The sequence below is a fragment of the Python bivittatus genome, unplaced genomic scaffold, assembly GCF_059951505.1.
Source record: "Python bivittatus isolate LINGU-HERP-01145 unplaced genomic scaffold, Pbiv_v1 ctg000350_np1212, whole genome shotgun sequence".
Lineage (NCBI taxonomy): Eukaryota > Metazoa > Chordata > Lepidosauria > Squamata > Pythonidae > Python > Python bivittatus.
Window position 1 is genome coordinate 18,166,518 of NW_028277074.1, and position 25,558 is coordinate 18,192,075.

General features: G+C 34.2%; 2 protein-coding genes across 4 annotated transcripts in view; both read right to left on the reverse strand.

The window, feature by feature from the left end:
* Window positions 1-19,837, reverse strand: part of SYNJ1 (synaptojanin 1) — a 50,794-nt gene extending 30,957 nt beyond the window's left edge. For 2 of the 3 annotated variants that reach the window (XM_088144628.1, XM_088144630.1), the window contains exons 1-12: window positions 15,378-15,523; window positions 13,436-13,522; window positions 12,851-13,118; window positions 11,844-12,069; window positions 11,079-11,162; window positions 10,237-10,298; window positions 9,673-9,769; window positions 8,863-9,032; window positions 8,525-8,606; window positions 6,508-6,660; window positions 2,447-2,612; window positions 1,612-1,635 (exon numbers count right to left, since the gene is read on the reverse strand). In XM_088144628.1, coding sequence (XP_088000754.1) covers window positions 1,612-1,635; window positions 2,447-2,612; window positions 6,508-6,660; window positions 8,525-8,606; window positions 8,863-9,032; window positions 9,673-9,769; window positions 10,237-10,298; window positions 11,079-11,162; window positions 11,844-12,069; window positions 12,851-13,118; window positions 13,436-13,522; window positions 15,378-15,501 — 1,543 coding nt within the window. In that variant the 5' untranslated portion in view covers window positions 15,502-15,523. Of the gene's footprint in view, window positions 1-1,611; window positions 1,636-2,446; window positions 2,613-6,507; window positions 6,661-8,524; window positions 8,607-8,862; window positions 9,033-9,672; window positions 9,770-10,236; window positions 10,299-11,078; window positions 11,163-11,843; window positions 12,070-12,850; window positions 13,119-13,435; window positions 13,523-15,377; window positions 15,524-19,727 lie in introns of those variants that run through there. The other variant, XM_025164271.2, reaches the window with a different exon arrangement.
* A 2,769-nt stretch (window positions 19,838-22,606) lies between these two features.
* Window positions 22,607-25,558, reverse strand: part of PAXBP1 (PAX3 and PAX7 binding protein 1) — a 31,493-nt gene continuing 28,541 nt past the window's right edge. The window contains exon 18 of the mRNA XM_007424520.4: window positions 22,607-24,249. Coding sequence (XP_007424582.2) covers window positions 24,132-24,249 — 118 coding nt within the window. The 3' untranslated portion in view covers window positions 22,607-24,131. The remainder of the gene's footprint in view (window positions 24,250-25,558) is intronic.

A 25,558-nucleotide genomic window follows, 5' to 3' on the forward strand; every position in this document is an offset into this window, starting at 1 on the left:
GTCTCAGTAGGCCAACTTGTATTCGTTGGTAAGATTATTATTATAACCAGACTTGAAAATAAGGCCATGCTCCTAAAAACACCCTACACGCACATGTACCACTATTACCTATAAGCCCAATTCTTATCAGATGGCCTCCACACAATCTGCAGGATTTGTCACATGCAAGTAGTTGACAATGACAGAATCTATATAGTCATCAGAATTCTCTAACCTTTCAACATGAAGAGATATTGACTTGTGAGCATTTACATCCCTATACTTATCTCAGCAGAACTCTATGTATTTTTTAAATCATAGCAGAATACTGAGTTATATATTAAATTTATTAAGTAATTACAAAGGGCTTATTTTTTTAAGCAAGCAGGTATACTATCACTTGTAGAGGTCACATTTGAAAATACCCAGAAATATACACTGAAGACTCAAAACAGAGAGACCTGAAAAAGGTAAACCACTATATCTCCTTCCTGTTCTACTGTTTTCACAACTAGTTTTCAATTTCAGCTGTTAATCCTAATGTAAAATATGTATTCACGGCTCTATAGAATATAAACTACAATCAAAATAAATAATCCAGAACACACAGAGGCACAAAGCAGAGGCACTGAGATTTGTCTAGAGAATTGCAGGGGGTACACAAAGGGTATATATTTCAAAATAAGAAGGAAGTCTTTCTATGCTCTATAGTTTCTTGCCTTTGCTTTGTTTGTTATGCATTCAAACAACCTTACTTTATTAAACACAAGCCTCACAACTAGAAAACTTGCAAAATCTAGTGTGGGCTTTTCATAATTCAAATTCCTTTTCTTTTGTAACCAAACTGCACACCAAATACTAAATCCACAGAACCATTATTGTACTGGTTGACTGACTGTATTGGTTTGGATCTGCCTCAGAAGAAATTTACAAACATATAAGAGTTGCAAATAACCTCTTCTGTATTTCTTTTCAAACTATTATCCTAATATGCAGAGGTTTCCACACTCAATACCTGTCATGTCCAGCCAGGGCTGTGAAAAACTGCAGCCTGAAATCTTAAGAGACTCATTTCCAATCATCACACACAATACTAAGCCAAATAAACAACTAGTCAACAGAGTAGCAGCAAATTCAACAGCATATTAACAGAAAGAGGGGCTTCTTTTGTTTTTCCTTTCTGCCAACTTGGAAAGAAGCAAATCAGAAGCTCACTGCTAACTTAATTTTATTTGGTTGATATATAAACTAACCATTAGAGTTTATTGAATTATAGAACAGAATGTATTTAGCCTTCAGACTACACTCCTCTCTGAATCTCCAATAGATTTCTTGATAAAATGCATATATTAGGGAGAAGTACATACAAATATACATATTATTAAGAAGAAACATAATACAATTCTGTATATCTTGTAAAACATTTGCAAACTGTTTAAGAAATAAGATGGACTTAAGATTGAATACGTCTGAAACTAACAGACTGGAAATAGTTCCTGGGATAATAGGTCAGACTGTTTATAAGAATGCATAAAATACTCTGCATGCATTTCAAGATAAGAAAAACATCTAAAAATAATTTAACATTGACTATCATTCCAGATATTGATAATTATGGGTGCTATACTCTACCTGATTGCAAAGTCTGCTCTGAAACTATGGATGCAATGAGAAAGGAAAGAAAATAAATTAACTGAACAGTTAGATGTTACCAAGTTACATTATAAGGTTTCCAGGATACTTTACACTGAACTTTTAAAAGTTAGAAAAAATTACTACAAAATCACAATTCCCTAGTTTATTGCAGAGTATTGTATATAATATAGCCATCTATATAATGTCATGTAGCCCTAAAATGCAAATTTAATTAACTAAACTTTGAAATTACTGTTCAGACTTCCAGAACCAGGATCTAGACATTTATACTTTAAAGTATAAGCAAGTATAGATAGATGTGGGATTTGATCTTGTATTAATACAGTCCATTCATACGTACTCTCTAGATATGATAAATGTGAGACTCTTATTTTCTGAGGTTCTCAAAAATAATCTAACTAAACCATAGCAGACTATTTAAAGAAAGGGGATTGTTGTTATAGAATGAACACTGAAATTTTCCTAGAGCACACAGAATACAATATCTCAAAAAACCATGAACAGAAAAAAATGCTACTGTTTTTCCACAGTACTCTATGAATTTGTGTAGTGAAATAATGCAGTATATGGACTTTAAGCAATTATCGTACTTCTGCAAAAATGTTTGCAAAATAATTATTCTTGGTTTCATCTCTTTTTTTTTAATATACAATCCTCTTGCAAAAAGGATACTTCATTTATTTAGATTTTGGTGCCACCCGACTTCAAATTGATTCTGGGCAGCTATATCTTCCACATGCAGAAATGAAACTTTGGATGCAACCACAATTTTATTAGCAGTCATACATATTAAGAATCTAAAAACACATACCACGTAAACTGCTGGTGGTTAACAGAGCCCGTGCTTTGTCTGCTAAATCACTATTTAGGGTATTGCCCAACAACAAAACGTCAATGGCCTCCTGTTTTGAGCTATCAAAAAAGTTATTTTGAATTGTTCTGGTCACAGAACGTGCACCATCCTTCAGCTTCCCAGCCTGGTAGGAAGGAAAATGTATAAATATTTTATAAGTTATTTACAAAAGTTTGGCAAGTACATATAATGCGATTCTAAATCAGCTTAGAGTCTTCTATTAAGTAAACTAGATTTCATGGAGTATTAAACTCAGTTATTACAAATGTGTAAATTAACACTATGTTTTAGGTTGGGATAGAATCAAAAACAGACATAAAATACTTAGAAATATAAACCAAAAACGTATCTAAATGGGTGTGACAAAAATTACATAGCATAGTCATGCACATCTTTGCCTTTATCAAAAGTAGCAAATATGCTTCTATTACAAAGCTATTTATTTACCAGATGCTATAAACCTTATTCTTAAGAGTTTTAGTTGCAATGGGTTATTTCCAGACTTAGTAGGATCTGCTTGCATTGGAGAAGGGAGGCAGGCGAGGTACTCCTGACACTTTTTTCCTCCCTGTGATGTTATATCCCTTTAATTTATTTGTATTTCATCTCTTTTCGTACATCTACAACACTTGTGTGGATTTGCTTCTCTCCATCTCGAGAGAATGCTGCATATTCTCTCTCATTGTCTGTCCCTCTTGCACTTTTGCTGGGCTGAATAGATGGTTTACTTCAAGTTTGCCCAAAGCTAAAGTGTGTTACATACTACATGTTGTCAAAAGTAGTTTTGCTTGAAGATATGGGCTTACTGCAGAAGAATAAATGTGTTTGATCAGAATGGATACCTTTGGCCCCCCGCTGGTCCTGGTGTTACAGGGTAACACTGCAGGAAATTAGAAGAAGCAGGAGAAGGAGTTTAGGATACATTTAACTGCAGGGGGAAATACGTCAAAAACTGAAATAATTGTTACACTGAATAGAAGAAGATGCATGTCCAATTTATAACACTTTGGTTTTCTTGGGAGAGGAGAAGGATAAAGTCCCACAGTTAGAGGAAGTCCTGGAGTGATTCTGCATCCCATGTAAGAACATTGTTTTTGAGTAGTACTTGTTAGAGTAAATAATATGTTTCAGTTTGAGGCTCTTAATCAAATTATCACTGAACTACAGCCAAAAGTGACAGCTGTGAGTTTTGAACTATCATGGATGACTGGAATAGAGATAAAATAGGGTTATAACTAAATTTGCAGGACACAGAATTGACTTTTAAAAAAATGAAGATCTGTAGGACTACTTTGGTAGCAGTCAGTCAGTTACAAGCTATGGCTCTGGAGGCAGTGTTTGATTGAACTCAGTGCTGTGAATGCAAGATGATACAAAAGTAAGAATTTACACGGAAAATAACGGAGAACTGTTCAGCCTAAAGTCCAAAAAAGGAAGCTGTGATAGGCTGCATCCTCCTTGGAGCTGCCCCACATTTGAAAAACAATTGCAATAAATAAATACTGCATTGTGAGGGCATGTACAACTCGTATTGCTACAAACAATTAAAGAACATGGATACTGTAAACTGCATCAGATAAACGTGGACAGTTTATTTATGGATGTCTGTAAAATCTGCCCCCAAAATTTGAAGGGATGGCATGGCTCAGTATGTGCTGATAAAATCATAATAAGATTTCAGTTAGACACAGGCATAAATGTTAATGCATTACCTGAAGAAACATTCTGACAATTATCACGTGAAAAGATATTGCTAAGAAATCAAACCAATTTAATGGTGTTTGGGGAAAGCTGTATAATATCATTAGTGGTTAATTTATAATGTGTTAAATAACAGAGAAAGTAAAGTTTAGTGTTCCACATACTAGGTATTTCTGCAATTGACATATTAGGTAGAACACCATGTAAAGAATAGGACCTGGTTTGTTTAATGGATGTCATTGTAGCATCTCAAGTAATGATACAATTTTTTTTTTATTAAATTTATATCCGGATGTTTTCGAGAGATTGGGTGAATTTAAGGAGACATCATATCACATTTGTAGCTCTACCCCGCCCCAAGAAAAAGGAGGGCACACAACTATGGAAAACAAATAGTGGCTCTGATTCCATGAATGGACAGAAGACATATTTCATCTAATCCAATTTCTTAAACAAATATTAATTTCTTGTAAACATATAAAAAAATAGAGTTGACTGCACAAAATTGCAGTGTTAGATGTTGATGCAGTGTAAGATATTGATTATCCTCTGCTGATCAGATGACAATATCACACTATTACTGACAATACAATGCTGATACTTTCAGATGTTTAGAACTGTTACACAAAAACAAATATGTATTTACAACACATTTATAATGCATATGCATCTACCTATATGTGTGTGTGTGAATGTGTTCAAATCATAATTTAAATTTAGAAAGAAGGGAAATAGAAGGAAAATCCTTCCTTCAACATTTGATATGCTCTACAGGCAGCATAACACCCTGCAGTTTTTAAATTTCAACTTTCATTGTTCTTAGCCAATCACGGTGAACAGAAAAAGATCATGAGAGTTGTAATCCAACAAAAAATATATTTATTTTAAAAACAGAAGGCATCAGGTTGCCCACCTTGTCTATAGGACGAAATAACATCTTCAAATTCTCAGTATTTATTTTTCAAAACATTCTATACTTCACAGCTGAACACTTACTGAAATAAATGCAAAAATATCTTCTAGATATTTTGGCATGTTTCAGGATCACTGTTAAATTAAGTAAAGTGTATATTATGAAAGTATATTCACTGTATCATTCCAGCCTATTTTATTTTTAATAAGAATCTTAGCTGTGCGTTATTTGCCCACACATAGTTCTGCCAATATACAATCAGTTCCACAGTCATATCTACCTGCTCAATCAGTACTATGTTTTAGAAATCAAGCTAAAGTTGCTTTATTTATCTCAAATTTATCTTTTTTCCATATATATTTTGGACTATTTTTATGGTTTCTTAATATTGCATAGTAACATTTGTAGCCAATCCTGGAGGGCAGAAATCGTTGAAAGCAAAAGTTTTTTAAACTAAAAATATTTATACTGCATTAATTCTATGCTAATTTTTGAGGTCTGAAATAACTATACTTAAGAATGCAACAGAGGCCTTTAAACAATAAAATCTACCCTAATGGGAAAGCTATCCTTGAAAAGACTAAACAAGGGTTCAGATCAAATGTTACCATTTTGTTCCTTTAAAGTTTGGTGCGCATAAGTATTTTTTAAACACAATATAGAACATTTGACAATATTCAAGAATTACACTCACCAATTACATATCAGGCAATAGAAATGAACCAAGAGAAAAGCAAAAGAAAGATTAGTTAAGATGTTAAAGACTAGAGAAAACTGAAATAATATTTCAATTTCAGGTTCTAACTTGAACAAAGTGTCATCTTAATTCATGGTTTAAGTACTATCACAAAAATTCATGCAATGAAAATGTTACAGGATATGCTATTTTCCTCAATTTAATGACTATGACCTAAAAAAGCAAGCTTCTGAAAAGTCATAGACAAAATACACAGAAAGCCTTATCTAAAATATATGTCTCATTTAGTCTTCATATGCAACACACAGGCAACTCAGCCAAAGACAATTTATATTAAACTTTTAGCTTGACTAATTATACGGCACCACTTACAGCTGCTCTGACAGCTATGTAAAACATATATCCAATGTGGTTAGTCAGACACATTAAGGAGCTAGACCTATAAGATTATCTGCAAAATGTAGCAAAGGAAATGGAAAAACAAAACAAATGTTAGTTTTTATAACTGAGCCATTTATATGAACTTTAAACAATAAAGATAAAGAGCTACAGAAAAAGGACTAAAAGAGGTTGAAATTGATAAATATACTAACTCAAGGATAAACACAGCACTTCACTGGGATTACAACATAGTCCAAAATACAGGAAAGATCTAGAGAGTTAAGACATCGATAAATAACAATAGTGAATTTACTATTAAAATACTACCTTTGCTTTTCCTTCAAGAGCTCCAGTACCAGCATATATTTTACTGACTGAGTCACCATTAACAGACCACATGGACCGAAAAACTTCCTGGAATCGAGTAACCAGCTGAGGCTTTTCAGCTAAGCCTAAAACTTCCAATTGTTTTGTTAGCATCTAGAACAAAGTAATGAAAAAGTTGATTTAAACAATATAAGCCCATTTAATTTTTTTAAAAAAAGCTTTTTGGCAATCTCATAAAACTGTTATTTAATCTGTTTCTATAATTTATAGAAATTATATATTCTAACTATAGATGATATAATTTTAATTATAATTACAATTATCAGTGCACAGGAAGATCTACGGAGTAATATGAACAAAAACTTAGGTTCCTGTCCTATAAATATTTTCTTCTTGTCCTCCTTTTTCAGCTGGGTGACTTTGGGCCAGTCTCTCTCTGCCCTAGGAAGCAGACTATATATTAACTCAAGGTGGTGAACATGCCTAATACTCCTGCCTCCTATTTTCTCCACAACAATCCTGTGAGGTGGGTTGGACTGAGAGAGTGTGATTGGCTCAAAGTCACCCAGCTGGCTTTCATGCCTAGGGGAAGTCTAGAAATTACAATATCCTGGTTTCTAGGCCAGCACTTTAACCACTACACCAGACCAGCTCTATATTACAAATGCAATTCAAACTCATGCCCTAAAAGATGGGAAACATGATGTAGACTCTATCATTTGGCACATTGTTCAACTCTTGGTTTCTTGTTTATCACAGACTATAATTTGGAAACTGAAAATGCTTTCAGAACACTATCAGAATCAGAAATTATGGTTTGATATGGATTTCAAAATCTCATTTGCAGTTAGGAATTTGTCAGCTTGGACATAGGAAAAAACTATGCACACAAAGAGATGGATAATACAGGACAGAACAGTTTCCAAAGCAGCCAGGTCTGTTTATCAGTTCAAAAAGAACATACTCCCATGTGTTCCAAACCAAGTTTTGAGATTAATATTGTCATGGAGAATTGAGACCATCTGGAAATAGAAACCTGGGTATACTGAAAAATCTGCTGAGACTGTTTGAAAATGATGAACATGCCAGTAGATGTGTTTGACAGTATGCATATGGATGCAGAAGGCAGACAAATAAATAAATGGAAAAGTTAACCTCAATATATCTTTTGATTAAAATAAGTGCACTGTTATATCTAGTTGTCCACTGAAAGCCTAATCTTATTCTCTACCGCTCAAATTTAGCAGGACTCTGCATGTTGTGTCTCCCCATGATATAGTAAACAATCCTTCCATACTCCAAAAGTTTTAGTATTGCTGTATATGCATTGGGAAGAACTTCTCTACTGAGAGTTTCACAGTATGCTGTTTCAAAAGCATGTGAGAACAAAATGTAATGTTTTTCACAGACATAGTTCTTTTTCTAATCACAATTCCTTCACTCTTCAAGATATTTTGTCAATAGATGGCTATTAAAAGGAGAGATTAAAGAAAAAAAGATGAGCTTGTGAAAAATGCTTTCAAGGAAATTTTTATATTGTACATTAATTGTTGATACTTTCAGACTCTAAAAACATCTGGTTGTAGGCATTTAGATTGTAGCTCAGTAATTTACCCCAGTGCTAAGCAGAAAAACACATGGTTCCTGAAAATGTGTCAGTATCAGGAATGTTTGTATCAGGAACTTTTTTTTAGTTAATTTTACTTCCAATAAAATGATTATATAAGTATGTATAGCACCACTAATTCTCTGAAACTGAAGTTTAACTCTACAAGGAAAATAAAGGACAGGAAACCTGGCATTGGACTTTGTTATGATTTGCTCAATGAGGATAAGAAGAATAATTTATTAAACTTGTATGTCGTCATTTATTCTCTTACAAAAATGAAAAATAAAATGGAAAAAATAATTCATCCTCTTATAAGGGGTTTTAATATTTAAGTTATATCATTCAATGAGCATAAATTTCAATATTTTTTCCCCAAACTATAACTCTGGAATACAATTTGATTCTTACCTCTAAGCCAATGAAAGCCTGCACACTATTTGTTCTATCTAAACAATCCAAGCAGTTTGTTCTTATAGTACCACTTTGTGATCTGTACCAAGTACAAGAAGAAGAAGATTAAACTATCTGCATGCAAACTAAACTCTTAAACACAATTTTAGTTAAGAACCAAAGATGAAGATAAGTGTTATTACAGATACATTTGTGCAAAACTGGCAGGTCACAATGACTTTCACCATTTATACTGCAGAACTAGAAAAAGTACAGCACAGGATAAAGTGCACTATTAATGCAAAAACAAAGTATAATTTTCTATTTACAAGTTAACGGAAGTGAAACAACCAAACCTTTTAATTTCTTTTCCATCAAAGTAAAAAAATCCACATTCAAAGAATTTCTGGATCTGTGGCTTAAGAACACTGTGCAGCTTTTCTGCTTTTCCTCCTTTCACCATTTGATGATAGTCAAAGTTTACTATTTTGATGTCATCAGCATGTTCAGATGCCTTCAAATGGCTCTAATGAGATGGCAGAAGAAAAGGCAAACAAGTCAGTGTCCAGAACCAGTAGATGCCAGTGAAACATTATATGACTTCAGTAGTGCTAAAAATATGATACTGCCAACAACTGATATTTTGTTTGCTTTTATTATTAATATTTGTAAAAGAGCATTTTAGTAAGTTCTAGATAAAATGCCATGCTTCTATGAAATTAATGTAAGATACTTTCTGAAAATCAAGATGCTTTAGTTGGATTACTGACATTGCTAGTGATGCTTCATTTGTCATTTATAAGGCCTGAATTTCCTCTATAAAATCAGTATTAATTCATTATGAATTAATACTGATTAGATATTAATCATTAGATTTTTTAATAATTTTATGTTATTAATATAGCATTTTACTAAATTGACAGTGGACTAATTTTAATTGGTTTATACTTTCCAGACTCAAAGCAACTCCATGTTTTTAAATACAAAAGACTGATAATCTGAGTATCAGAGACAAAATGATTGATTTTTAAACTCAACTATTACAAGGAAATGAGTTGCAAAGTAACCCAATTATTCTTTTTTTATGAATGTAAGAGTTTGATAACTGTACAGCTAGTTCAATATTGCCAGAATGACAAATTTAGTAAAATTTATAATATTCTTACCTGAAAAGCTTTGCTAAGCATATGCTCCCCTTCTTTTGAACCAAGAAGGTTCACAATTATCTGCTTACCATATATATTTTTAAGAGTATGAAAATGCCTGCAAAGTGAAAAAAATCTGTTATCCTTGAGAGTGGCAACAGTCTAGCAATTTTAAACTTCTAAGTGGAAGATGCTCTTGGTCTTTAGCTACTACTAAATAGATAGAAGAAGGTTCTTCCTCTTCCATCTCTTTGTACTTTGCCATATGAAATTATATGTAATCTGTACAAAAGAATTGTAATCTTTAAGGTAAAGCCAAGTTACAGTTTATAGCAAAGTTTACTTCTGACATAGATTCATTACTCAGTAGAAAATAAAATATGATTGCTTTTAAACTGTTAAGATCCAAACATAAAGTGTATGTTACAAAATGTTAAATCAGAGTTCAACAATGCACATGTTAATCTTTAGGTTCATTTTAGTCCCACTGAGATTAATCACATGTTTATTAATTTTGAAGATATATGATATTAGAATTAGTAAATATGATATTATTAATCCATTCTTCTAGAAAAAGAATTTTACCTGTCAAAGGCTGGTGCATTTGCTTCAAATCCTCTTGACATTCTGACACGATGAGATCCTACCTGAAACCAAAAAATGATTTAATTACTTTGTCCTTGCATTCATTTTTTGTTTCACTCAAAAATTTAGATTCAACAAATTTTATTTCTTAACAACTCAAATTTCTACCCATTGCCACTGGAACTGAGTCCATCCATCTTGCTGTAGTTGTCCCCTTTCTCTTTCCTTCCATTTTCCCTAGCATTTTAGAGCTCTTCAAAGATCTAAGTCTTTGCAAGATGTGTCCAAAATGATAATTTGAGCCTAGATAAATTGTCTTGAGTGAGAATTCCAGATTCATTCTATGACTTCTTTATTTTCTTGGCTATACACGGAATTCTTAGGAGTCTTCTCCAAAACCAAAGCTGTACCCTAATCTCAAGTGGGGAAGTGCAAACCCATCCAAGTCCAAAGGTGAAAAAGTCCCCAACCCAGAGGGCCAAAACAACCATGGCCACTCAATCTTGTTAGGATTGAGCCTTCTAATCTTCATGATCTTCCAATAGTCAAGATTCTTGTAAGTAGTTCCCCAACTTAGTGCTCTCTAAATCCTGGCTGGGTATTATAGTAGTTGAAATAAGAAGCATTCAAAGAGGAAAGCTCTTTTAAAATCACTTGATATACAAATAAGCAAGACTGAAGCAACTCTAATCTCTTCATAAATCTGACAATTTAAACAATTATGTTTTCTAGTCTCCACATAGGCACAATTTTTTCCAGAATGTATTGGTTACCTGTCCTCTAAATAGTTGTTTATTCAATTATTACATGGAAATGCAACAGAAAAGTGATATCCTTCGTACCTGTAAGCCAGGTTGCTCCCAAAATAATGGAACAGATCCACGAATTTGTATAAAAGAAGACACACATTCATCTAGAAATATCACCTGTTGGAGATATTTATTGTATTAATTTGTCTTTCATACCGTGAAAACATGTACCTGTGCAAGTAACAAGGCAAGGTTTTTGTTTGCTTTGGTTTTTACAAATTCTTCCATACTTCTACATGTTTAAATTTTAACACTGAGAAGGTACAGTCTAAGGCTCAAAATGATATTAACACTGAGAAGTTATTTAAAATGCAGATGATCATTCTCCTTCAGGCCCCTCTGCTAGGTTATAGCAATTTCTCCCTTTTTACCAACAGCAAAATGAGGTTAGAAGAAAGAGAAAAATTAACTGCAAATAAGTCTTTGGATTCACCCCTATGCCACCATATTCTTTTTTTAAGGTGTGTAAGATAGTGCAACTCTTTGCTTGTTTACTTAATAGAAAAAATGCTATAGTATCCAATCCTGTGCAATGTTCAATAAATCTTACTTCCTAGTATATGCATTTAGAATTGGTGCTCTAAAGGGCACATTTATACAGAAATGTAATAATAATAATAAAACTCAACTTGAAATGTTGTTTTTGTTTCTATACATTATAATTTCAAATCCCACACTATTGTGACAAAATCCATTTAATATGTCTATTGCAAGTGTAGGTTTGACTGCTATAACCTACAGAAAATTTCCCAATTTACACATTCTAATTAAATTAACGAACAGTTAAACAGAACATACCTGCTCTGTTTCAACAAAATTGGCTACATGGCCATCATCATTTGTTCCTCGAACATTAAATCTCGTCCCAGCTCGCTCACAACTTAGTCGAGAAATAATGCAAGCCTTTGCTTGTTTGTGAGCTGCATAAATAGTTCTAATCTCCACTCCTCCACACATGAGTCGTAACAACCAGTCATCACACTTCACTCCATAATGTTTAAGATGCAAATGCAATGATTGATTCCTAATAGAAAATTTAGATTTAGCATTAAGGAAGGAGCTTAAGAATTTAAGTTAAATTTAAACCAGTAAATATATATTTATAAAAGAATTTAGGAAAATAGGAAGAAAGCATAAAAATCATTCAGACTTAAATATGTATGTTTGAATGAAACTCAAAACATTTCAAATACTTCTACGTGATACAGTGTTTATAAATTAGACTTAATAAACTACATTCAACAAATTTCAGAGTTTACTTTCATTGTGCATTTCAAATGGCAACATAAAGAGAAAGCCTAAATGGAAATAGCAGATGGAATTTCACATGCGATACTTGTTACTTGAGAACATTTTTTTCCAATCATCTACAGCCTACTACTATGCTTGCTTCTCCAGATTAAGAGTGGCTATACTGAATAAGGTTTATTTTCATGTGAATATGCACAGAATTGAAGAACACTTGAACAATAAAGTGATACCAAACACCACACATTTGAAATAGAGAAGCCTCAAAGACCATTGTGGAACACTTTAAACTGTATCTGTAATTTTTTGGGAAACGTTTATAACCCATTTCAAAACTCAGATTTGCATTTCTCCCCATATATTGAGACTAAATGTTCAGGAAAATTTGCTTCCACTGTCACTGCAATATCTGACTTTTTAATCAACTAATATGTTGTTTTAAAAAAAAAAAAGTGGACAATTTTTAAAAAGTGGATAGGTAAAAATCATGACATGAGACATGTCATAATGCAGCTACATAACCTAATGGATAGACATTCTAAAACTTCTTAACTCACCAGAAAAACCTATTATCAGTGCTTTCTTCTTGCATGTTACGATGAGCATTTAGACTAAGATCTAAACTGACTCCAGTAGAAGACCAAGCAAAATAAAAGTTTCCTGAATTCAAGACTTTGCGCACTTCAGAGACACGTTCTTCATCTGAAGGGTCAGTTCTCAGTGATATCAAATCAGTGGAAGTAACACGAAAAACTTCAGATTCTTGAATCTTTCCAACAGACATGCAACCTGTGACAAGTACTAAATAATGCAGCAATGTGTCTCCTGTAATAAATGAAGGAACTGGTTACTGTAGTTCAAGGGGAAAAAAAATCAATTTATCCTTACAATACAGAACTAACTGAATTATTTTAAAAGATTTCTTCAGTATATAAAATTTTCAGTAATTGATTTTCAACAAATTCAGTAATGAAGTATCTTGCTGTACAAACAAAATTACTTGTTAATTTCTCTGAAATGTAGAAATACAAACCTACAAAAAGACACCATGAACAATTTGAAAGAAATTGTTACAACCATTGTTTGTCTGAAGTGAAAAAGTAGGTAGATCGTTTCCAAAATAAAAAATAGAATGTACTCACCAAGATTTAATCTTAATACACCTAGGAGTCCATATGCATCCATTACCTTGGAGTACATATTCTTGATTGCCTCTTTCTCGGCAGATGCTGTTTAAATAAATGTTCAAAGTTTACAGGTCTGCCAAAAGATTTTTGCTTATAAATTCATTCTAAAGTTCTTCATTTTCTGCTTCAAAGTATTTACAATTCAAAACAAGCAACTGAATTTGTATAATTGACAGCATGATTGAATACTGAAGAGAATAGATGAATGTATATGCTTTAGAACAGAGTTATCAAACTATGTTTTGCAGAACTCTAAGGTTTTGCAAGAACCTGAGGGGTTCTATGAGAGACTATGGGCAAAAAAAAAAAAAAAAAGTTCAAACATAGCAATTTTCTATCATTAATACTATGCTTCTTGATCAGGACTTGTGGGAATTCTTTTTAAAACCCTCCTTTAGAAAATACCAACTTCTGGTAGGCAACAATCTTTTATTATAATAACTGTAAGCAGTTTTTAATATTTCAATTATAGTATGTATCACAGCTGGGATTCAAAGAGCTATTTTTTGCATAAGCCAGGATAAAAGCTTGGATTGGACCAGTAGGACTTTGAATATAATTGCTATATTCCCAAGTTGCTTTTAAAAAATCTACTATATTTTAAGCAATTCAAATAATCTTTTAATGCACAGTTACTTACATAATGTTTTGTATACTAAACCCAAGAGTTTGGAGGCAGGGACCTGTATTGTAATAATAATGGGTTTGATATATGGTTCATTTATTTCATCAAGACCAAATAGATTTTACTTCATGACAGCAACAAAACATATTTCTTAATACAAAGAACAGTACTTACTGAAGCAAATTCTGATTATTGAATGTCAAAAAGGAAAACTGCTTTTTCATACTACAGTAAAAATGGGCACTTACTTTGCAGTAAGACTCATTCAAGTAATTACGTCTTACTTATGAGTAAGCATGCATGGGACTCCACTGGAAAGAGAAAAAATATTGAATACCTGACCTACATGCCTTACATGAGGATTCAGCAACTTTTTTATAAACAATAATACTATTATACAATTTCATGTGTTTTTCCTCATTTTATATGGCTGAAATGTCATGAGATCTCATGTAGTTATACAAAAATCCTATGAGGTCAGTGATACCATCTCTGGATGCCATGGTATAAGAGATGCAGAAATTGACACTGTGGTTTTTGCATTAAAGACTCTATAGTATCTGGGCCTTGAAAAAAAAAAAAAGACTTTGCCTGAAAAGGACATCTTCCAGGAGGGCCAGTTATTGTAGATCCTTCTGAGTATGGAAGTTAGAATCCAAGCAGTCTTTATATTTATTTGCAGATACAGGCCTTCATCAGCACAACTGGTAAGTCAGGATGAGCCAGGCCAGTGGAGAGGATGGTTTGAACCTTCCCTCTCTAGCAATCTCAGCTGCATTAATTTTGCTAGTTGTGGGGAGAAGACGACAGACTGTATGATGTGTGTGTTCATGTTTGGTCCCCAACCACAATAGGCAACCTACAGACTAACTATTCTGTCAAAAGAAAAAAAATCATTTTTTTTCTTTTGACAGAAAAGAGAGCATCATTTATCATTAGCCATACTGGCTGGGCTGTTGGGAATTGTGTTTTAGTGACGTCTGGCAGACCGCATCACATTTAGCACTATGTACAAAAATAGGATTATGCTAGGTAATGGTTTCTGCAAAAATTCAAAAGATATATTAATAAGTATGTTAATAAAATATATTAATCTGAAAACTTCAATGTGAAAGAATAAAAAGAAAAAAAGAATAGAAATCATTAAGACAGATGAAATTACTAGCCAAACAGAAGTGATGACTCAGCACCATTTGTTCTGTCTGTTTCAGTCTTTCATTCTTGCATATATTATCAACAACCTCCTTATATCTCCAGTGATCTTCAACTTACAGAGAACAGCCACGGCTCCAGATTCAAACATGAGACATTCTTCCTTGTTTCTGGCTTCTACAATTACACTGAATGGTGGTGGGTCCAGTTTATGATAGACACGATAGCCTTTACTGAATGCCATTTTTCCTTTATTAAAGGCAGAACTGTACAGTAAAGTTAAAAAAGAGAACATTAGATTTTTTTAAACATTTAGAGATATCCATGATCAAAGTATCTGAAGCTAACGTCTTTCCAAGTGACAGAATATTTATATTCTGAATTTACATCCACTTAATTAACTTATCCTCATCATTACAATCACCTATTAATGCAAGATATCACATCACAACCAAGAGAATTCAATTCAAAAAGTAACTGATGAGCTAAAATAATATAAACTTTGTTAATGTTATGTTATGTTACTCAAGCATTTATCTGCCCTAATTATTACTTTCAGCTCAGATTACTGTTACATGTTTTTATGCCTTCTTTAAAAACCATACAGGAACTTTGAAGTGATTGTTCCAAGACAATGGAAAGTATTCTGAAGATAGGCTGTTTGCTTCCACTGCTACTCATCCTTTAAGCATCCAAAACATACTTTTAATAGGCTCCTTCAGATATTGCTTTTTTAAACATCTAAAAGATTGTTTTCATACTAATATTAGTCTTATATATTTTTATAGTTAGAATTTTGAAAACTCAGTACTTGATAAAAATGTTGAAGTATTTTTCATAATATTGTTTCACAAGAAAGTAAGGGTCACATACAGGTGAAACTCGAAAAATTAGAATATTGTGCAAATGTTCATTTATGTCAGTATGGCAACTCAAAAGGTGAAACCAATATATGAGATAGACGCATTACATGCAAAGCGAGATATGTCAAGCCTTACTTTGGTATAATTGTGATGATTATGGCGTACAGCTTATGAAAACCCCAAATTCACAATCTCAGAAAATTAGAATATTACATGACATCAATAACACAAGGATTGGAAATAGAACAATATCGGACCTCTGCAAAGTATAAGCATGCATATGTACTCAGTACTTGGTTCGGGCCCCTTTTGCAGCATGACTGCCGAAATGCGGCGTGGCATGGATGCTATCAGCCTGTGGCACTGCTGAGGTATTATGGAAGACCAGGATGCTTCAATAGCGGCCTTCAGCTCCACTGCATTGTTCGGTCTCATGTCCCTCATCTTTCTCTTGGCAATGCCCCATAGATTCTCTATGGGGTTCAGGTCGGGCGAGTTTGCTGGCCAATCAAGCACAGTAATCCCATGGTCAATGAACCAGGTTTTGGTACTTTTGGCAGTGTGGGCAGGTGCCACATCCTGCTGGAAAATGAAGTCAGCATCCCCATAAAGCTCGTCTGCGGAAGGAAGTATGAAGTGCTCCAAAACCTCCTGGTAGATGGCTGCGTTGACCCTGGACTTAATGAAGCACAGTGGACCAACCTCAGCAGATGACATGGCTCCCCAAATCAACACAGACTGTGGAAACTTCACACTGGACTTCAAGCATCGTGCATTGTGTGCCTCTCCATTCTTCTTCCAGACTCTGGGTCCTTGATTCCCAAATGAGATGCAAAAGTTGCTCTCATCAGAAAAGAGGACTTTGGACCACTGGGCAACAGACCAGTTCTTTCTTTCTGTAGCCCAGGTAAGATGCTTCTGACATTGTTTGTTGTTCAGGAGCGGCTTGACAAGAGGAATACGACATTTGAAGCCCATGTCCAGGATCCGTCTGTGTGTGGTGGCTCTTGATGCACTAACTCCAGCCTCAGTCCACTCCTTGTGAAAGTCCCCAACACTTTTGAATGGCCTTTTCCTGACAATCCTCTCCAGGCTGCGGTCATCCCTGCTGCTTGTGCACCTTTTTCTACCACACTTTTCCCTTCCACATAACCTTCTATTGATGTGCTTTGATACAGCACTTTGGGAACATCCAACTTCTTTTGCAATTACCTTTTGGGGCTTTCCCTCCTTATGGAGGGTGTCAATGATGGTTTTCTGCACAACTGTCAGGTCAGCAGTCTTTCCCATGCTTGTGATTCCTACTGAACTAGCCTGAGAGACCATTTAAAGGCTCAGGAACCCTTTGCAGGTGTTATGGATTCATTAGCTGATTAGAGTGGGACACTTTGAGCCTAGAATATTGAACCTTTTCACACTATTCTAATTTTCTGAGATTGTGAATTTGGGGTTTTCATAAGCTGTACGCCATAATCATCACAATTATACCAAAGTAAGGCTTGACATATCTCGCTTTGCATGTAATGAGTCTATCTCATATATTGGTTTCACCTTTTGAGTTGCCATACTGACATAAATGAACATTTGCACGATATTCTAATTTTTCGAGTTTCACCTGTATATGCACATTAAAATACTAAAACATTTTAAACCAAATTAATTGTCTCAGGATGGGTGAAAATGTATATCTGCAGAAGTTTCTTTACACAAAATACATCCTCATGCATTCAAGCAAAATAGGGAGATCCTACATTTTATTCTGGGATGCATTCCACGTTAGGTCTTCACATCCAAATTTGTAGGGAACTGAGATATCACAAGATGCATAAGATACATTCCTTTTTGTACAAAATTAGAATATCTGTATAGATACAGAAAAGCATTATCCTAGACAAGCTAAATGAAAAACTGTTTATGGTTTACTCTACTAATGTTAGACATTATTCCTTAATTATATCTACAAGTTACAAGTGCTAGAACCTGTTATTGCAGTTAGCAAGTTGGTTAACCTCTTGACATGGGCTCCACTTCCATAATACCCCAGACAAAGAAGCCAGGGAAAGCATATGTTAATATATATACCAGCAAGTTCCAATTGCCTGACTCCAAGCAGCTTACAAGCAACAACATATGACTGCAAATGTGTTAGAAGCGTTTCCACAGCAATTACAATTAGAAGTGGAACAGTAGTCTATCATTTGTGGCCTAGTAACTAAAAATTATAGATTAAGGACATGCTTCTAGAAAAAAAATGACAATTTCTTTAATTTGCATCCTATCATATCCAAAAGTAAAGATGACCTTTTGTTATTTGTAAAGGTTGATGCATTTACAAACAATAGTTCTAGTTACTACTGAGTATTCCACATAGCTATTCATTTAGGTCTTAGTTTGAGCTGGGATAATCCAACTCATCTTCACAACACAGAAATTAATTTACCTTTATTATCATCTGCTAAAGGAGCATAATCAAATTCCAAGAAGCAAATATGTAGACTAGAATATAAATCAGATCAGTACCAACAACATAACAGGTAATTTGTACATAGTGATAAGGTCACTGTTACAGCCTGACAACTAGAAATAAATTGAATATCATCATATAATCTGTCACATGAGAGAGGCTGAAAACATTCTCTTCCTGTTTATACATATTTCTCTTCCTGCTTATATATAGAAAAAAGTATATTATGCTTTTAAATACATAAAAACATCTATTTTATTTAGGAATACATATAGCAGAGTATAGAGCACTAGTTTTGTTCTGAAGTAGCATTTCAGCATTCCTTTCTCCTCTTATTGAGAGGTGCAGTATTTCCCAATTGATTTCTTAGGGAAGCATGAACAAGAGAAAACGGATTACTAATGGTAGCAGTAAGGGATATACAAGATAAATAAAGCAATAGTTCCAGGAACAAAAACAGCACCTTAGGAATGGTATTAAAAATTAGAGGCAGCACAGAAATGTTTTCCTCAAGCAATACGCACTGACAGTTTTCTCTCCGTCCCTACCACCCACCCCACTGTAGAAGAGCGACCTTCCCGTTTCTTCATGCTGAGTAGTCTCACTGAAGATGGCTTAGCTCGCCTCTTGGCTAAATATTCCCACCTGCACCGCTATCCTCCCATTTCCGCATCAAAGACTTAGAAAGGAGCATGAAAAGCTATTTGGCCAGTGGGGTAGAGCAAAGCAATTGCAAGAGGTCTCCGATATCCATATTGTTAGAGGGGCAATACTGCAACCCCCAGACTTCCCTCGTTGGACCGTAAGGTTGGTGGTTATGAGAGGCCGCAAGAGGTACCAGCCTTACCAAAGCAATGCCAATAAAAGACCTGGGGAAAGGGAAATAATAAAAACAAAGAAGAAGCCGAGCCAAACCTCCTTGACAGACTGACACAGAGGTATGTGGGTGTCACCGTGGTTCACAAAGCCTCCATCTTGTGTCGAGGACAGCACTTCCCTTCACACCGCTACAGATCCATCACTCCAGAAAAGATGGACCCGGTTCTTTAGGACAGGGGGCAGAAGCCAAGGCTCGCCAGATCGAGGAAAGAGAAAGGGAAGCCCAAACAGGTCAAATCAACCCCTCCGTTCAATTTTCCTTACCGCCTCCTTTACCACCTCCGGGGGCGCTTCTCAGTACCGCTGCCTTAAGGCACCTGCCTCACTTCCTCTGTGACTGACCCATCACTTCCGCATTATACCGCCTCTCGCCGGAAGTGGTGGGAGGGAGTCTGGGGAGAGCGGGGCGGAAAATGCTTACTCCTGCGAGGGGGAGGACCTTTCTCTTACTCGCTCGTTTTGCTTCTGAGACGCGGGCGTTTCTTTTTCTCTTCCGGCTTTAGTATTTCAGAATGCGATAACGGGCACTGGTACTGGGTAATACGCTCCGTTGAAGCCAGTGGGTCTTCTTTCTGACCCATAAGCCATGAGGTTAACAAATCTTGTAGATAATCAAGGTAGCCATTTCGTTTGTTAAAACCAACCCCTCCTTGTCCATTTTTGAATGCAGACTTACGCATATTGTTCAAAGCCTGCCTTATATCGAAATGTGAAGCGACCAGTCTGGTAAACACCAAAGCAACAAGGTTATTTTTAAAAACTGACCTGTTTTGCTATCGCAAATTCTTGCTTTGTAGTTAAATCCAACTTCGGTTTTCAAATGCACCCTAATGACAGGATATTGCCTCATAGTAGTTCTGTCTGAGTGGTAGTGGAAAAGTAAAAATGCTTACCAATCTCTAATTGTGTTTTTTTTTTAAGTGTTGAAATACTTAAGATTTTAAGAATATTTGATCTCCCGGTCAAGGCTATATTACCAACAAACTCGTACTTTAAACATTGACAGGTTTATAGTATTAACTTGAACAGACTAAATCCACTATGTAAATGAGGTGATGTAGAGCCTATGCAGGTCTGCTTAGAAGTTTCAGAAAATTCAGTGGGACGACATGGTAAGTAGGCATAAGATTGTATCCTAATGTAATTTATATGGTTCCAGGCAATTCAAGTCAGTTGTTAAAAAAATGCTGGACTTCATGTAACATTTTGAACTGTAAATGCTTCTACCCAAAGAACATGCTTGTGCTATTCTAAAACTTTTTACCTTAAAAAAAACTTTTACCTTAAAGTTTTTGGATAACTGATAGACCTTCCAACAGAGACCTTTTCCCTAAATGTTAAATTCTTTAGAAGTTCTCTGACAGGCATAATGTAAATTGACTGTTTTTAAAGTATCAGTATGTTATTGCAGTATTTTTTATATTTTGCATAAACTTCCTTGTAAAGACTGTTAGGACTGCTGCCATTGGTTTGCTGTTTTTGGATGGTATTAGTTATTAAAGACATTTATTAAAAGTTTATTTTATGCAACTCTGACTATATGTGCTTCTATGTATTTATATACATTTGAGTACTGAAATATGAGAAAATGGTAAAAAAAGTTTGAAATACTTTTTCACTTGAGATTTATTCTATCACATGCTATCGCTGAATTATCTATCTCAGTGTTTTTATCCAACTTTGAGACAAGTACACTAATTAGAACTGTAAGGAATGTTTTTTGACATAAAAAGCCAAGTGCTCTTACAATTAATATCCTTTAAAAGCATACTTTTGAGTTTTATAAACTTATTTTTCCTAGTATCCTGCACTATGTATTCACTACAATGTTGCAAAAAGTGTGTGCCTTTAGAAAGAAATTTAGTACTGTATATTATGGGATATTTCTGGTATATTTTTAATAAACTATTTAAAAAAAAACTTGACTGCTCCAAGTTCCTATCTTAAAAAAGTATTTTTATTTATCAGACTAGGGCATGCACTTAATTCAGTAGGATTTTTAACTCTGTATTCTGGTTATATTGCTATTACTGTCATAATCCTTTAAGAAACAGTTAATTGATAACCTGATAAACTACTGCATGTTTACAGAATTCAAGTAGAAACCACATTGAGTGAAAGAGGAATTGTACTATTCTCATATTAGTACTGACATTCTAATACAGGTAACTGCTACATTTTAAGAATTCAGAAATGTACATACTGCAGTGGAGTTAAATACTTATAAACATTTGAAAACTTTCAGTTATGCTTTGTGTTTTAGTGACTTTGAGTTATTTATACAACTACTTGTTTCAGCTGGGATTAGATGAACATTCACATATTATATGCACAGCTGAGCAACTAACTTGTAGGAATTTTATATTAACTTGTTTTAAAGAATTAGTAAATTTTGTTAATCTTTCAGCTGAAATATTTCATTACATAATAGGTGATAACCTTTTAGCAGCAATTATTCTCAGACTGTATATTTCAAAATGAAAGTATTTTGAAACTTGTAAATGCCCCTAATGTTAGCATATCATTATTCAGACAACCAAAGCAATATATGTATTACAGACAATGAACTAAAAAAACTTGAAAAACTGCCATTTTTTTAGAGTGGCATGAAAACTTATTGTAGAGCAAGCTCTAAAAAAATAATAGTATAGCCAAATGTAGATAATTGTAATTTATCCCAGGGAATATATTTCAATTGTGCATATCATAAGAGGGAACAGTAGATTTTGTGATTCATGTTGCATCAGAAAAGACTAGCATTTCTAAAATGAATTTTTAAATTTTAGAAAAGGTGTCTTTATATATGATTTCCACAAATCTGGTCTGGGGAATATGCTTACCTCTGGACTTGGATATACATGTAAAATAAGGATATGTGAATGAATGATAAAAGTTCTTAATACTGTCAGCAATCACGCACAAAATGAATCAGCATTATTCTTAGTTGCACTTTCCGAGACAAAAGTCTCTTTGTAACTTTGTAGATGGCTAAGCCTTCTATTGGATTACACATTTTCAGATCTAGCTTCACGAGCTCTACATCATTTACCTCCAAAATTTCAACATTAATCTTAGCTTGAGTAGTGTTAAAAGACATTTTGATAAAAATATCTACTATTCAGTTTTACATAGGAATGTATCCCATTTCTTCCTTTTTCCTCATAGCAGAATTTGGTTATGTAACTGCACAATAGGATAGACTTGCACTCAGATGACATCTGATGGCACTGTACAAAGGAAGTGGGACAGAAATACTGTACATGTAAGCCCTTACAGTATGTTTGTCTTTCAGCTGCAACCCTTTGCTGCTCAATAATGCTGGACGCAGTCAGTGCAAGGGTTGCAAAGAAGAAAATTAGTTGCTAAAAGTTGTCCTTCCCATTCAGTGTTCCAAGAGAGGCTTATTAAACAGGTACTGGTAATCTGCATGACAACCCAACATAAATAATGTCAAGAATTTATCAGTATAGATTGTATTTCCATATTCCCAGGTATATAAATTCTATTTATTCTCATAAGAAATACTGAAACAGATTGTCCTTACTTTTCCTCTCAAACAGATTTGGAGGACAGGATGGAAATCATTACAAATTGCCCACATTGTATTCTACTGATGTCTGCCATCAATATGGTGATACTAACTATAATCTCTTGCTGTTAGTATGTAAGTTTAAAGGCTTGACACCATTTTGGGCTTGACTGAAAATAATCAGGGCAAGGAATTCAGAAAATTATTTAGTGTCCAAAAGACAAACTGTACATTTAATATTTTCTTTCCATCACATGACAAGACCATGATAAAGTACGATGATTTGGTAGTCCACTTCTTTTCTCAGGTACAAAGGACTACATATCAAGATAAGATCAAGAAGGATATCTATAGTGACAACATTCTTCTGAATTCAAACTAAACTTAGGAGCAGACCATGACAACCAAAAAGTTAGTCTTAAACAATCCAAGTAACTTTCTGAATATTCAGTCAATGATCACAGGATATTAAATCCTATGGACATTTTGGGATACCCCTAATATTCTAAATTATGTTATGAGAAAATGCATACCAAAGAGTTAATTATAAAAAAATATGTAATACTTGTAATTTAGCAGTGTGGCTCCTAAAATAAGAATCTAGCTTACATGGCACAAATAATTTCACCTGAAATATAATTTATTGGGTAACTGGAACTGTGGCTGCAGGTTTTCCACCTGAATTTTAAGAATATTACTTTATGATCAATATGTATACTTCTAACAACATAAAAGTATTTTTTGGGAAGCTTGTTTACTCTTATAAGGCCATATTATATTATGTATTTGTGACCAATTCCAGCAAACAAAAAGTTTACTTTAAAAGGTATCATAACTATGGAAGTATAAATATTTTCAAATCATCTATTAATTCATTTTATCATACAGAATTTCTCACCTACTGGGAAATTAACTGAATAGATGGCCATCACGGGGTATAAAAGTTTTTGTAAACAAGATGCATGTGAAAAATCTTGGCTTTCACTTTTTAAAGACATCAACACTATTACATATGATGTATTTAAGAATGCACTTTGTCTTAAAAACAATCAATTGTTTACAATTTAAGAAAGCTTTACATATGTACAAAATTACAGTTCAGGAATGATTTTTATATTGTAGAATTAATTGACACAATTTTATTTCCCTTCACTTAAGTTCTTTAGCTCTTTCACATTATGATCATTTGCTACTGTAACAGCATGGTCCAATGCTCGAATACTTGATAGAAGTTTTATTATCTGTTTTATATGTTCCCTACAAAGAGAAAGGACAAAAAAAGTCAGATTGTTAAAAAAACAAAGTACAGATTTATCTATTTGGCTGATGTGCAATGCAAGTATACCAAATAAATCATGCAACAGTACTTAAGACACTCACAAAGCTTTTTCCCTACAATGACTATGCAGTGCACAATTCAGAATAGATTCAGTATTATACCTCCAACAACAATTTGTTCCAAAACGTGTAGAATCTTAAACATGCTTAATTGTTTGTACTAGTTTATTTTAAATACATGCCCACAAAGTACTTATATATTGTAGAAAAAGCAAGCAGCTCTGCTATCAGCTGGGTGCATCAGCAGTACCGTGGCCCATCAAACTAGTGTCAACCAAATGGAGAATAGTTTTGACGGTTGCTGCCATTTTCATGCTCTACATGAAACTGTTCTGAAGACCACACAGAAATCATACTTGGCCCAAAATGAGCAACTTGCTTGTTGATTGCTGCATGGCACTGTGATCACATTATACCCATCTTGCAGGCTCTATATTGATTACCAGTAGCTTTCCAGGTGCAATTCAAAATACAAGTGGTTGCAGTATAAAGTCCAATATGGCTTAGTGCCAATATACCTGCAGGACCACCTATTGTATCCTGAATCAACTGTCAAGATGGCCTTCCCAGGAGAAACTGCTAGTGGGCCCCCAATTCCTGTAGATGAGAAGGACTGAGACTAGAAAGCACTACCTCTCCTTCATGGCACCAATACTCTGGAACAACCTCCACTGTAAACTAGACTGGTCCCCCTGGTAACAGTTTTCAGAAGTTGGTGAAAATCAAAACTTTCTGAAGGGCTTTTGTGGAATGATTATTGCCATAAGTTAACAGTATAATAATATAAAAGCAACAAACATTTATTGATACTGGTACTTTGATTTTGCTGAATCCTTCTTTGTTATGTCATTGGAATGTTTTGTACTGTGAAGATTTTACTACATGATGTTATGTTGTACTGTAAACCACTGTGAGTCAGGTAAGAGTTGGTGGTATAAAAATTAATAAATAATAATTATAACTTTGGTTCTTGGGGATTTTATTTTATTGATTGAATTTTTTAAAAATTCTGAATAATCTACCCATTTAGGACCATATGACAATGAAATAGAAGTGCATCTCTACTGGTTATGCTGCTAGTAGTTGCAAGATTCAGTAACACTGATCATGCCTTCTTTTTAGAGAGTGGGACTTGGAGGTGGTTATAGTGACTGTCTTGGCACGGTGTTCCTCGAAGGAAGACTATTCTTCAATCCTTTGATCTACAGTACTCTGTTTTGCTCTTCAT